At 42.5% G+C, this 13,924-nt stretch overlaps 1 protein-coding gene across 2 annotated transcripts in view; it reads left to right on the top strand.

Moving 5' to 3' along the window:
* Window positions 1-13,681, top strand: part of ATP7A (ATPase copper transporting alpha) — a 30,848-nt gene extending 17,167 nt beyond the window's left edge. For both annotated transcript variants that reach the window (XM_055727373.1, XM_055727374.1), the window contains exons 8-23: window positions 397-473; window positions 644-869; window positions 1,273-1,506; window positions 1,754-1,845; window positions 2,262-2,389; window positions 2,562-2,716; window positions 3,023-3,157; window positions 4,092-4,286; window positions 4,486-4,668; window positions 5,596-5,809; window positions 6,447-6,593; window positions 7,033-7,175; window positions 7,507-7,710; window positions 8,286-8,403; window positions 8,920-9,022; window positions 9,830-13,681. In XM_055727373.1, coding sequence (XP_055583348.1) covers window positions 397-473; window positions 644-869; window positions 1,273-1,506; window positions 1,754-1,845; window positions 2,262-2,389; window positions 2,562-2,716; window positions 3,023-3,157; window positions 4,092-4,286; window positions 4,486-4,668; window positions 5,596-5,809; window positions 6,447-6,593; window positions 7,033-7,175; window positions 7,507-7,710; window positions 8,286-8,403; window positions 8,920-9,022; window positions 9,830-10,106 — 2,631 coding nt within the window. In that variant the 3' untranslated portion in view covers window positions 10,107-13,681. The remainder of the gene's footprint in view (window positions 1-396; window positions 474-643; window positions 870-1,272; window positions 1,507-1,753; window positions 1,846-2,261; window positions 2,390-2,561; window positions 2,717-3,022; window positions 3,158-4,091; window positions 4,287-4,485; window positions 4,669-5,595; window positions 5,810-6,446; window positions 6,594-7,032; window positions 7,176-7,506; window positions 7,711-8,285; window positions 8,404-8,919; window positions 9,023-9,829) is intronic.
* The last annotated feature ends 243 nt before the right edge of the window (window positions 13,682-13,924 follow it).

The following is a 13,924-nucleotide window of genomic DNA, read 5'->3' on the forward strand; positions in this document are numbered from 1 at the left end:
GTAGAAATACTAGGAGAGCCAGGCTGTGGTAGAGTTGAAGATACCAGCTATGTGTTTGTCGAAAAATGAAGCACATCCATGGGTGCTGTAGCAGGAGAGAGGTGAAATAAGTTTCTTGGCTTTCTCCCTCGATTTCTCCACTTCCATGCTTCAGGAGTAACCACCTTGGAAAGCCACATCTTAGAATAGCATTTTAATGTTCTAGACAGATTGGTTTCTACGTCAAATTGCTTTTCTCTCTTTGCACTGAAAAATAGTGATAGTCAAATCAGAAATGTTAATGAAGTAAATCATATGTAAGGCTGGCACCATCAGTCATCTGGCAATAACTTTATATGAGACCAAAGTGTCCTTAAAAATTGGCTGTTCTCTTTATTGTTATGCTTTTTTCTTTAGGATTTGGGTTTCACTACTTCGTTAGTCAAAAAAGATAGATCTGCTAGTCATCTAGATCACAAACAGGAGATAAGGCAGTAAGTATTCCTGAACATATTTAGATTTTATAAACATCTCGATTCTTCTGCTTCCATCAACAGTAAAGTTAGGATTAATTTTTTTGTGACTGTGCAGACTTATTAGCACTAGACTGCAAAACAGTTGTGTGTTTTTTCTTTTTTTCTTTTTTTTTTTTTCCAAATCTGAGGTGGAAAAGGTCGTTTGTTGTGAGTCTCGTTTTCTGCATTCCTGTCATGGGGCTGATGATTTACATGATGGTTATGGACAGTCAGCTTTCAGATGCTCGTGCACATCACAACATGAGCAGCGAGGAAATGGAGGCCCTTCACTCCTCGATGGTCCTGGAACACCAGCTCCTGCCAGGACTCTCTGTTATGAATTTTCTATCGTTTTTACTCTGTGTCCCTGTACAGGTAAGTGGGAAGATGACAACTCCTGGTTTGTTGGGCTTAAACACTCAAAATGGGAGGTGATGAAGAAATTAAATTTGAAAAGCGACTCTAATTCTGCTGATCGAAAATGTGTTTGAGGGCGCTGTGGACCGTGCTGAGTGGGCGTAGGGGTGCTGGGCAGCATCGGAGGCAGCCTGCCTGGCTGGCGAGCACGGGGAGGAGCTGGTGGACCTGTGTGGGGCCGGGAACACCGGAGAGTACTGCGGTAGCGATCCCAGCCCTTGACTAGAGCTGGGATTTTGTTGGGGAAGAGGTGGGGAAGGCAGAGAAGGCAAATAAAACCGGCGTCTCCCTCTCTGACAGTAACACCGCTGTGGCGTGTTACAGACACGTGTATAAAACGCGACGGACGCTCTCGTTGCAGATATTTGGAGGCTGGCACTTCTACATACAGGCGTACAGAGCTCTGAAGCACAGAACTGCGAATATGGATGTGCTCATTGTTTTGGCAACCTCCATTGCGTTCGTCTACTCATTTGTTATCCTTCTAGTTGCAATGGCTGAGAAAGCAAAAGTAAACCCCGTAACGTTCTTCGACACACCTCCTATGCTGTTCGTGTTCATCTCCCTGGGCCGGTGGCTGGAGCATGTTGCGAAGGTAAGGCAAATAGGTGCCGTTTCGGAATGTTGTGTATCTTTCAAACAAAAGCTTTGTTAGGTTCTTTTAACCTTTGTTGCAAAATAATGTTCAGTAACCAAACTATTAAAATGTGAAATTACTTAATATAATCTGTTTGCAGAAAGTGTTTTCTTAATAGGGTAAATTGCAACATACGCAGTTGTCATTTACCCAGCCATTTTTTTTCAATAGCATAGTCAGAAAAATATAAAAATTATTATTCTAGGGTAAAACATCAGAAGCGCTGGCAAGACTAATTTCATTACAAGCTACTGAAGCTACTATTGTTACCTTGGGCCCTGATAACGTTCTTTTAAGGTATCTTGCTTTGTCGTTTTTCTCTGTTTTTTCCTTTTTTGTTGTTAATACGCATAATTAACAGACAAATGTTACCATTCTATAGAAATATGAAGCAAATAACTGCAGATTTGCTGGCAGATTTGCCAGATATAAATGTTAAAATGCAGAAAATTAACGCTGCTGTGATTTGTATTACTGGAATATTGCTAACTTTTGCTGAACTAAGAAAATTAGTTGATTTGCTCAACTGGAAAGTAAATAAAATGATGATAAAGTAATCGTAGTGCTCATTATAAAGGGCTTTCTTCTGACCATTTCTGTATACATTAATGATGTCAACCAGTGGGATGATGTTTTGTGTGTAGTGACAGCTGCTTTTGCCTGGGAAACTTCAGTTGTAACAGCCTCTTATTAACAACACTACTTTGTTCTAGTGAAGAGCAAGTCGATGTGGAGCTGGTTCAACGAGGTGACATTGTCAGAGTGATCCCAGGAGGCAAATTCCCAGTGGACGGTCGTGTTATTGAAGGACACTCTATGGTAGATGAATCTCTTATCACAGGTGAGCACTTGCTTTTTGCTACTGTAAAAATGTTTTTCTTTTCCTTTAAACAAATCTGAAGAAGAGGAGTTAACTGATGTTCTCCTCAGTCTTCTAACTGCATGTTAGGAGTTGGTAGCTGCTATAATGTTGCCGAAATATACCTTAGTATCTGTCCTTGACCTTTCCTTAGGTGAAGCAATGCCTGTGACTAAAAAACCTGGCAATACAGTTATTGCAGGTTCGATTAATCAGAATGGATCACTGCTGATTTCGGCAACCCATGTCGGAGCTGATACAACTCTTTCCCAGATTGTTAAACTTGTGGAGGAGGCCCAGACCTCAAAGGTAGAGTATTATCAAATTAAGCATTTGGGTTTCATCTTATCATTTAGGCATCAGCACATCAAATCGTTTAAAGAGTGGTTAAGATTATTTAGGCTTGCATTGCAGTTGCATAATGAAGTATCTTGGTGAATAAGGACTTTGATATGGTCTGCTGTTCCAAGTCTCGTCGTCTTATTAAGCAAATACATAATTATAAAGTGTGGTATGCCAAATGTGCTGCAAACAGAAGCTATGATTATGTCTCTGTCTGAAGGCGTGCAAGACAGTAAGCATGATGTTGCCTGAGCTGATGTTTTTCCTTCCTAGGCTCCTATCCAGCAATTTGCAGACAAACTTAGTGGCTGCTTCGTTCCTTTTATTGTGGCTGTCTCTGTGGCTACCCTTTTTGTCTGGATTGTAATTGGATTTGTGGATTTTGAAATAGTAGAAAAATACTTTCTGGTAAGTAAGTCTCCTTAAACACCTTCTGAAATAGGTAAAAAAGAGTTAGCCTACAAGTCTGTTAGACTGCGATCATTGCCTTTACCTGAATTATCCTTGCAGGCAGTTGCTGACTGTAGATATTATATTATTGTTCTTGTTATATTTTTCATATTGCTTTTTTTAACACTTTTATATTTATACTTACCACTCCTAGGTTTATACTTAAAGAGAATCTGCAGCAATTCATCAACTCCTAAAAATTAGTACTTAAAACGAAAAAGTTAATTAAAAGCAGTGGATACTAAATGTCAAAATTGCCCGCTTTCTGTTCCTCCTTTGTGGGGAAGAGAAGTCCCTTGTGTCACAAGCTCCACTTCTGCATCTAGTTTTGTTAGCATAGCTCGGTGTAAATTCATCTTTGAAATCAGTGGAATTAATCTTCATTGCAGATGCAAGCAGAGGATCAGGATCCTAACTTGTACCTTAGGGTTGCTTTAGGTCACAGGTTTCCTAGTTAATGACAGTTTCTGTAGAATTTATTAGCTTCCAGGAAGGCAATCTTCAAATCCTTTGTTGCTGTATTTGTCGTTGATAGAGTATCTTTTATTACATTGTGGCGTAATATTGTTGATAGAGTATCTTTTATTGCTTGACAGCATACAGAAGTTACCATAGCACGTGGTACCTTACTTGGGAAAATGTCCTGTAAATAAGACAGATTGTGGGTATAGGCAGTATAGAACAGAACTTAGTTAACTAGTCATTATCTTTGTCATTAATCTTACCTTTACCATGATTTGCCTGTGCTTTACTACTTAGTATTAAGTATTTTAGCTTATATACTTGCCGATTATTTTATTTTTTTTTTTTAACATCAAAGGCAACATGTAGTTGAATATGTTGTTTCTACTGTTTGATTTCTTCTATAACTGAAATAAACTTCTGTCACTAGGGTTACAATAAGAGCATTTCTGCAGCTGAAGTGGTAATCCGCTTTGCTTTCCAAGCCTCTATCACAGTGCTGTGCATTGCGTGCCCCTGTTCTCTGGGATTAGCCACCCCGACAGCGGTGATGGTCGGCACTGGAGTGGGAGCCCAGAACGGCATCCTGATCAAAGGAGGCGAGCCGCTGGAGATGGCACACAAGGTAGGAAACGCAGGAGGTTGCTACCAGGGTGGTGCTGGTGGCGTTTTACCGCTGGCTGCCCTAGTAGGTAATTACGTGTGCTTCGGTGTGTGTCGGTAAGTGACGGATCGTTAGTGAATTGGGTTGAACTGGGTGGTTTTCTGAGGCAGCTACACCTTAAAGCTTTTTTACTGAATGAAGTCTTCCTGGTTTGTTGCAGGTAAAGGTGGTCGTATTTGACAAAACGGGTACTATTACTCATGGGACTCCCGAAGTGATGCAGGTGAAGTTTCTAGTGGAGAGTAACCAACTACCACACAATAAAATGCTGGCGATAGTGGGGACCGCAGAGAGTAATAGCGAGCATCCTCTTGGAGTAGCAATAACAAAATACTGCAAAAAGGTAAGATAGTTGTACAGGAAAAGTGTAGCTTGTGTTATGGAGGAACCTCTCCTGCAGTACTTAATATGTATGAATAGTCTTGTGTTATTTAAAAAGTAATTGGTGTATCCAGTCGGGAAAGCTGAAAGTTGAGGAGCCACATAAATCGCTTAATCCTGTATTAGGTGTGCTGGATACTCCAGCTTAAGTTTTCATGGTTGATGTTTCTCTGTTCCTGGTAGAGTTAGTGTGGCTGCACTTTATTTCGTGAGGTTTGTAAATGCATCTCGTGGTCTAACCTCAGCCAGCAGCTAATAGCGAAGCACCGTGCAGCTGCCAACTCGCTCCCTGCCCCCAGCCCACACAGCGGGATGGGGAGGAGGGAGCGGGGAAAAGGTAAAACTCATGGGTTGACATAAGAATTTAATAACTGATGTGAAATAAAGTAAAAACTAATAACGGTTGTAATGGAAAGGAGGGAGAAGGGGAGAGGAATAAAATCCAAAGGGAAAAAACCCAAGTGATGCATGATACAATTGCTCACCGCCCGCTGACCGGTGCCCAGCCAGTCCCCGAGCAGCGATCGGCCGGCCCTGGCCAGCTCCCCCTGGTTTATACACTCAACATAATGTTCTATGGTATGGAGTATCCTATGGCTAGTTCAGGCCAGCTGTCCTGGCCGTGTCCCCTTCCCAATTTCTTGTGCCCCTCCAGCCTTCTGGCTGGCAGGGTCTGAGAAGCTGAAAAGCCCTTGACTTGGTATAAAATTACCTAACAACAACTAAACCCATCCGTGTGCTATCAACATTTACTCTCATACCAAATCCAAAACACAGCGCTGCACTGGCTATCAAGAAGAAAATTAACTGTGTCCCAGCTGAAACCAGGACAATGTGGCATGCTTTTATATATTTTAAATTTTTCTCTGCTTGCATCCTTTTTCTTTAGGAGCTGGACTCGGAAACCCTTGGGACATGTACAGATTTTCAGGTAGTTCCAGGCTGCGGCATTAGTTGTAAAGTCACCAATATTGAAGGACTACTCTACAGGAAAAATAAGATGGTTGAAGAAAACAATATGAAAAATGTGACACTTGTGAAAATTGAGGAAAGTATGGACAGATTGGTACAGCCTGCTTCCATTATTGATGCTGAACTACCAAGTAAGCTAACTCTGATTTATAGAATGAAAGGGATAATTTTTGCTTTTGTGTCTTTAGGATCCATAAGAATGAGGTCACTTCTTTCTGCCCTGGAGAATCATCAAGGCAGATGTGAAGTCATTGGTTTATGTCGTGCTCGCACATCAGTCAGGTCACTTTGATTAAATACAGTTTGAAGTTACATGTTGAATATGGGGCTGGAAAATCATACAGGAATTGTCTTGCAGCTCTGTTTTTACTTTGCTTCATCCCAAGTTACCATTTGCTAGCCAAAATTATGTGTGTGTGCACACTTCTCCAATCAAGAACAGCTCGTTGTTAGATCGTTCAACTCGATGGGGCTGTGAGATACCTATTGGAAGCACTGAGGGAGGGACTTGGTTCTTCACTGTCTTTGTGACCTGTGATTCTTGGTCCACTGACCTGCTTAACTACCCCTGACTGAAGAAGCCGTGGTGGCTGTCTAGTTAGGGACACATGGAAATGTTGGTAGGGCAGAAGGTATTGAGAACTACTTTCTGCTTGGGTTATCTGTAAATGGTATTCCAGCGCGTACTGGGAGAACCTGGATAGGATTAGCTGGAGGGAAACTTCCCAGTTATTCGTATTACAGTAGGATTGTGTTTTCTTCCTTCAGCTGCTGTGACCTCTCAGAAATACTCTGTTCTCATTGGGAACCGGGAATGGATGAACAGAAACGGCCTCCTTGTTAAAAATGAGGTTGACAAAGCCATGACAGAACACGAGCAGAGAGGTCGCACAGCGGTTCTGGCAGCTGTTGATGGTAAGTTCAGTGCTGTGCTGGTTTTTTTATTCAGGGGTCGATTTGTCACTATTTAAATAGAAAGTAATAAGTAACAATGTCATAGCCGTTACACCTGATGAAGAGAGATCATTAGCTCATTTTGTAACACTTCCATATGAGAAAGACCTCTTCCTGCCTGCCTTAGCGGACTCGAGAGTTGAACAATAAAGCAAAGACTTCAAAGAGAGCAAAGGGGAAGAAAGAAGAGAAAAGAATTATTTTATTTGTTATTGGACAGTCCATGCTCTGTGTTTCCTCAGACATTGCTGCCCTGATAGCTGTTCTCATTCTGTGTTTTACTGGCGATGCTACCGCTTCTGGAATTGGTCTTACTGGGGAAAAACAGTCAAGTTTTTTTTTTTTCTTAAAGCAATAAAGATCTTTATTACAAACTCATTCTTTCCTTCTGTTCTTTTAGGGGTGCTTTGCGGCTTGATAGCTATTGCTGATACTGTGAAACCAGAAGCTGAGCTGGCAGTCTATACTTTGAAGAGTATGGGATTAGAAGTTGTCCTGATGACTGGTGACAACAGCAAAACGGCGAGATCTATCGCCTCTCAGGTGAGCTGTTCTCCTGCGCGTTTGAAGCTTGCTACCAGCCGCTTCCAGGAAGTATGTTTTGTCATGTTGATGCTGCTTGTGGCTGGCTTAAAGCCAGTCTGTTGTGAAAAATGGTAATTTAAATTCAGAATAAAGGGGGAACAAAAGGAGCCTTTTTGAATGGAAGCAGCAGCTTCAACTTGGAATTCAGAGCTCTGTTCACACTGTGATGGGTTTGGTCCTTAGGTCGAGCGATAGGTCTCGGCCTTCCTAGTCACATCATTAAAAGCAGAAGCTTTGCTAGCTAGTAGAAAAGCTGTGAGACAGCTTTGTACTTTCTCTCTCTCTTTAGGTTGGCATCACCAAAGTGTTCGCAGAGGTTCTTCCCTCCCACAAAGTAGCCAAAGTGAAACAGCTACAAGATGAAGGAAAGCGGGTGGCCATGGTTGGAGACGGTATCAACGACTCCCCAGCTCTTGCTATGGCAAATGTGGGAATAGCTATCGGCACGGGTACTGATGTAGCCATTGAGGCAGCTGATGTGGTTCTAATTAGGGTAAGAAATTAAGAGTGCTTCATTAAAATGAGATGGTGAGAGGGGTCGGAAGGCCCAGGATGTCTTGAATGATTCAGACCGCTGCTGAGGTGTACAACCTTCATAAGCCCGGAGAACTGGGGCAGAGAAGAGATTGTCGTCATCATGTTTCAGTGTAGTGATGATTATCCTATGAAGGAAACTCCCCCATTTTCTGGGTACTGTATATTGTGGAGGTAATTAAAGTTTGGGAGTGGGAAAAGGAGAAAGCAACCTGACCTTTGGCAAACAAATTATACTTCGGTACCTCCAAGCTTACAGTCGCTTCTTCCTACACGTCAACACCACCTTGACAGGAATTGTGGTCAGTGCCTAGAGCTGTGCACGTCATTTGGATTGCGATGACGTCTGGAATAAATGGAATTGGTGCTGATTGATTGGGCTGTGCAGACAGACTAGAGCAGCCTGCAGAATGCTTACTGTGTGCAGCCTGTAATGTCCAGGGTGTGGTGTTAGCTTTAAAATAGGAGTATGATGATGCTACGTATATGCGCTTTTTTTTCTCTGAGCTCACCAATAAACATTTTAACTTGCAGGATGACTTGATGGATGTGGTAGCAAGCATAGATTTATCGAGGAAAACTGTGAAAAGGATCCGGATCAACTTTGTCTTCGCTCTAATTTATAATCTCATTGGTGTTCCAATAGCTGCTGGTATGTGAACAGTTCCCTGCAGTAATAAGGTCGTGCTTAGCGAGTAGAAGATGGCAGTGATTTACTGTTGTGTGGAAGAGTATCCATTTTCTGCATTTCTGACTGTCAGTAAGCGCACCGTGCTATGCCTGGGGGTGTTGCAGCAGTATATGTGCCCTGTCCTCCTCCTGCATTATGGCTATTACAGATATGCTCAGCACATCAAAATAACTTTAAGATAAAAGGCTTATTGAATGAGCCCGATCCTGTGAACAGGCAGTTTACTGCAAGGCAGGCAAGACATACCTGCCTCTGAATGTCGGGCTGCGTAAGTGACGTGTCCAGCTGTATCCACCTGGAGGCTCTGGCAGAGGTACAACACAAATAGTCGTGTGTTAAATATTTGTCACTTAACACTGAACTAAAATTCTATTTATTGACATTGAAATACAGCTACGATTAGACAGTCCATGTGGAATTGTGTGTGTTAATGTATGAAATGCTGTGCGCCTGCTGTGACCTACCGCTGTTTTCCAGGTGCCTTCATGCCCCTCGGTTTGGTTTTGCAGCCCTGGATGGGCTCTGCAGCAATGGCTGCCTCCTCCGTGTCTGTTGTGCTTTCTTCTCTGCTGCTAAAGATGTGAGTACGAACCATTTTGTAATGGGGATTTGAAGCTTGGGTCTTTCTCTCTGGTGGCAAAAAACCAAGTGTGGGACTCCGACAAATTCTGAAGACCATCAGGCAGGGCTGTGTTCAGCAGCACTCGGTTTTCCTCTTGCTTGAGGAGTCGGTTGGTCCGACGCACTCCAGACAGTAGTGTTTATAGTGTCACTTCTAAAGTGAAATGTACAAATCAGAAGTGTGTTCAGAATGGGAAATTCCTTAGTGGCCTGTGTGTGTTTGTGTGCGATCTTGTGGGGACACGCTGGCTTCTGGGACCGTGCAGCTGTACACGGCGCGCTGGCACTGAGGATTGTTGCAGCCGGTGAGCCAAGCTGCCGCGTTTGTCACTGCGTTACTGTCCCTTACTCCATGGTGTTAGGGGTAGCGTAGCCTTGTGGTGGGAATTGTAGCCTTTGTTACCACACGAGGTTTTGGAAGGAGAGTGGAAGAGCTGGTAGGTGACGGCTACAGTGTTCTGCTCTCAGTAGATACGTTTTGCCAGTGTTTTGCACATGCTCAGCCCCACCGGAGCAGTTAAATACTGAGCGATGCACGTCAGCTTTACCGGTTCCTCAGAGCCCTGGCCAAAAAGCACTGGGTTAGCTTATGGTTGTATAGTAGCCTTGCAAAATCTGAAACTTCATCACTGTATAATTATCATCAAATGATGAATGTCTCTGGCTTGTGCACGATCATAGCATGTAGGCTAGTTCCTTCCCGTATTTCAGTGTACCTTACTCCAACCTGAGATGTATTGTTATCTTTGGTTTTTTCCTTTTTTAGGTACCAGAAACCAAGTTCTGAGAAACTCGAGGTCCGGGCCCGTGGCCAAATGAGGCACAAGAGCCCGTCGGAAATCAGTGTCCGCATTGGAATTGATGAGATGGGGACGGGCTCTCCTAAACTGAGCTTAATGGATCGGATCATCAATTACAGTAGAGCCTCTATAAATTCTCTCTTCTCAGACAAGCGCTCGGTGAACAGCGTTGTTCTTAACGAACCAGACAAGCATTCACTCTTGGTGGGAGATTTTGGAGAGGATGATGACACGGCATTATGAAAGACTCGCCCCTCCCCTCCCACTCTTGCTAAGCAAAAAAAAACCCAACCAAAACAGCTGTCTAGAAGTCTGTGTATGCACTGAGCATTTCTGGAGGTCTTTTCAGGTGTACTACTTTTAGTGTGGAAAGCTGGTTTTCCAGTGACTTTCCAGGGTCTTTGTTGGTTTTTTTTTAACTAGACTTACCAAAAAAAATGGTGCGGGGGCTGTTATTGCTCACATGCAGGCCTGTGTTACCATTCCATGAAGCTTGCAGTATAGCTTTTTTTTTGGCCAGATGTCAGAATACAGTTAAGGAAACTAAGGAACCAGAAACTTTTTTCCCAGCCTTATCACAGACTGCTTTGTGCATTGCCAGGTTTAGTACTGCGTTAAAAAATTACAAATTACTGCATCTGCAAAATACTGGAAAAATACTGGAGGTTCTGCATTTGCAGATAGATGTGCCTTACTTCAGAACTTCCAGGACCCCTCGTTTCCATAGCCCGCCTTCTACCAGTAATGGTTCCTCTCAAACGCCTTTTCTTTTTAAAACACCTGGTTCCAGCTTTTCACACTCCTAGCTTCAAAGCATCTCGCTGTTTGTGATCTGGATTCCTGCGGGGCAGAGGTAACTGAGAGGTTTGGGGTTTGCTTTCCAGCGTCGTACCCACTTTTAACTCTGTGCATCCGAGCCCCGCTACACTCCCAAGGTCGCCTGCTGGAAGGTGGAATAGGTTGGGAGGTTTGCTTGTTCCCAGCCTCACCTAAGCCAAAAACTCCTGCAACGTCCGAATGCAATGTGAATGGGTATTAGTGGGAACTTTTCGCTTTTAAGAAGGCAACAACGTAGGTAGTGCTCACTAATGGTCTACCAGCACTCCTTAAATGAAGCAGGGTAGTTTGGACCAGTGCCACGCAGACTGCCTTTAAAATCTTTGCAGTTCAGTCTTTGCAGATATCTAACACCATCAAAGGGTTCATGATGTGTGAGATACTGCACTGACATCAGTTGCTTGTGAAGGTAAGTGTCTGTAAACCAGGAATGGTCCAGAATCCACTCCATAGATTGATCCAGACCTCCTTTGCTTGGGATGTTCAGATCCAGGCTTTGTGAATTAAGACAGTCTTCATTTGTTACTGAAATGAAGTATCAAAATGCAAATTTTAATTGTTAATATTAAAAATATTCTCAGTGAGAAAAAGGTGGTCATCACCCTGTAACTTGCTACCTGTTTCTTACTTAACAAATCTTGTTCTTTGAATTCTCTGCTGAGATGGCTGTAGGAAGCGATTGCTGGGGTGAATAATATTGAATTACATGATGAGATACAGTCCGTGGTGTAAACGTGTAATTCCAGGTTGTGCTTGTAGAGAAGTACTCACTTCAGAGTGCAATAAAGAGATCTCTGTAATGTTCTAGTCTTTAACTTGAAGTCTGATGTCAGCGCATGGATTATGTGTGTAAAAAAAGTTGTAAGTAAATAGCTTTTGCATTTTATCTGAGAACTACCAGGAAAATACCAGTGTACGGAAACCGAAGAGCTGTGCTATGGAACATGCTGTTAGTAAATCAGTACACTTCTTACACTGCTGTGAGGAGAACAACATAACTTGTTGCTGCCGCTAGTTTAAGAAACAAAGTATTTCTGTTGCAGGATTTAGGTTCTTAATATCTCTACGTGAATATAGATATTTTTTAAAATTAGATTATAGCTATATGTATGTATTGTAGTGTTAAGAAATCCTGAGATATGTTACTGTAAAGCCATTCCATAAGATGTTTTTCTGTTTTCAGCAACAAAGCTGTTTTTACAAGGCAGATATTACCTAAAAACTGTTTGTATTGTGATGAGGTTTTAGTGCTTTGCAACAATGCAAACTGTTCCCAAAGATCTCCATTTCCCTGTTTATCCACGCTCATTCTCAGTGTTGTTCTTGGCAAGATTCTGCAAATGAAAGGGGAATATTCTCCGTATTTTCGTCGGGATTGTGCTCGTGGGCGGTCTTAAGTTGTGAAGACACAAGGCGGATCCTAGCGTGTTTTCAGACGGGAGTTTTACCGCTGCAGGTGCTGGCGTGGCACGTCAATGATGGGCATCATGCTCTTACCACAGGAAACAGAGGAGTAACTTAGGATTAAATTCCTGGCTGGTAAATAATGTGTCATGAAGACTTTGTTAAATTATTTCCGAATATGTTTTCAGAGCGCTTTGACCTTTTGTCATCCAAACTGTACATAGGTTGACTGTTTACAGTGGAGTGTTGGCTTTATCACTAGCTTTTTTCCAGTAGACATGTTTTTCTAGGCTCTTCCATTTTCTGTGAAACCCAGTTATTTGATCCAGTTAGATCAAAATAAGGCTACTTTGCAAAACCAGGACCCTTAAGAGGCACAGAGATGATTATTGGGGAATAAGGAACAGTAAAATGCTGGCTGAGAGGGAACGGGCTGGCAGCTTGTAAGTACAGCCAGAGGATCAAGCTGTAGGAGGAGGACGTACCTACGGATCAGGATCAGCGTTAGCCCAAGAGCAGGCGGGTGTGAGGTGGCTGTGATAAATCTGGGCACGGACTGAGATGGAGCTTTTCAACTCGAGCAGCTGTTGGGTTCTGGAACAGTTTCTGTTAGAGCAAGCATGGGTGGAAAGCAGATCGCTGTTGTGTTTCTGAGGAGTATGAAGTGATGCCAGAACAGCAGCGGTCCAGGCTTACTGACCCAGGAAGCCCCTTTTAATCCAGTTTTCCTCTGTAGGAAAAACTGTCTGAGATTTGTCTTTTGAACTTGAATTTAGTACATGGTATGTTTGAGTACTGTGTAGCTCATCAAGAAATTCAGAGTCCAGATCTTTGAAAACAGGTTGCCTGTCCAACACCCCCCCCCCAAGGGTGTGATACTGACTTACAGAATGTTCATCTTGTGATTAAAATACTATAAAAGGTGCTTTATGTTGAAGAACCAAAAATCTTCCAGTTTGAATGTACAATGCAAGTGAAATAAAGTGGGAGCTAAATTTCCCAAATGTGAATGTTTTGATATGTAAATATGTTACTCATGTTGGAAACAGTTTGGATTCAGAAACCCAAAATATCACTTGGAAACACAGAGTTACAAATGCAATTGTATTACTAGTTTGTCTATTGTATTGTTTTCTGTAACTATTATTTATAAAACCTGTGCTCTATTTAAAAAACAAAGTACATATGCTCTGCTCAAGGCTTTAAAAATTGCTCTTTGAATCTTACCAATAAACTTTTAAAAGAGTAGATACTCAAAATTTTATACAAAAAAAAAATGTGAAGGTGACAAAACACAATAGAAGCAAGCATCTTTATTTATTAAAAAGTATGTTTATTTTTTTTTGCTTACAACTTCCAATGAAATGTTTCAAACAAAATCTTTTTTATTGAGTTCTGGTATGAGGAATGGAGAAATGAATGCTGGTGTGGAATGTTGATTTAGTGCTGTTACATTTCCTCACACCTAGAAACCTGTAGCCTCATACTTCCTTTTCTTTTAAGACTGTGCCTCCATCATCATAATGGCAATTATAAGCTATATAATAAAAATGTAATGTCCAAATACTGTTTTAAATAGTGTTCTTCGGTCTCCTTTAAATGTTTCTTTCGCTGACTTACCAGGTTCTACTGCCAGCTGTGCAGGATGTGCCCCTGTCCCTTGGGCACGCTCTCAGTTCAGAGGGCAGGCACGGCACCACGCACGGCACCGGCACTGCGGGGACGCGGGACATCCCGGCCCGAGGATGAAGTGTGCTCTGCAGGGGGGAGGGCCCCGGGAGCAGCTTTGTACGGCACTCGTCCTTCCCCTGCCCCATGTA

This window comes from Falco cherrug, chromosome 15 (assembly GCF_023634085.1).
Source record: "Falco cherrug isolate bFalChe1 chromosome 15, bFalChe1.pri, whole genome shotgun sequence".
Taxonomy (NCBI): Eukaryota; Metazoa; Chordata; class Aves; order Falconiformes; family Falconidae; genus Falco; species Falco cherrug.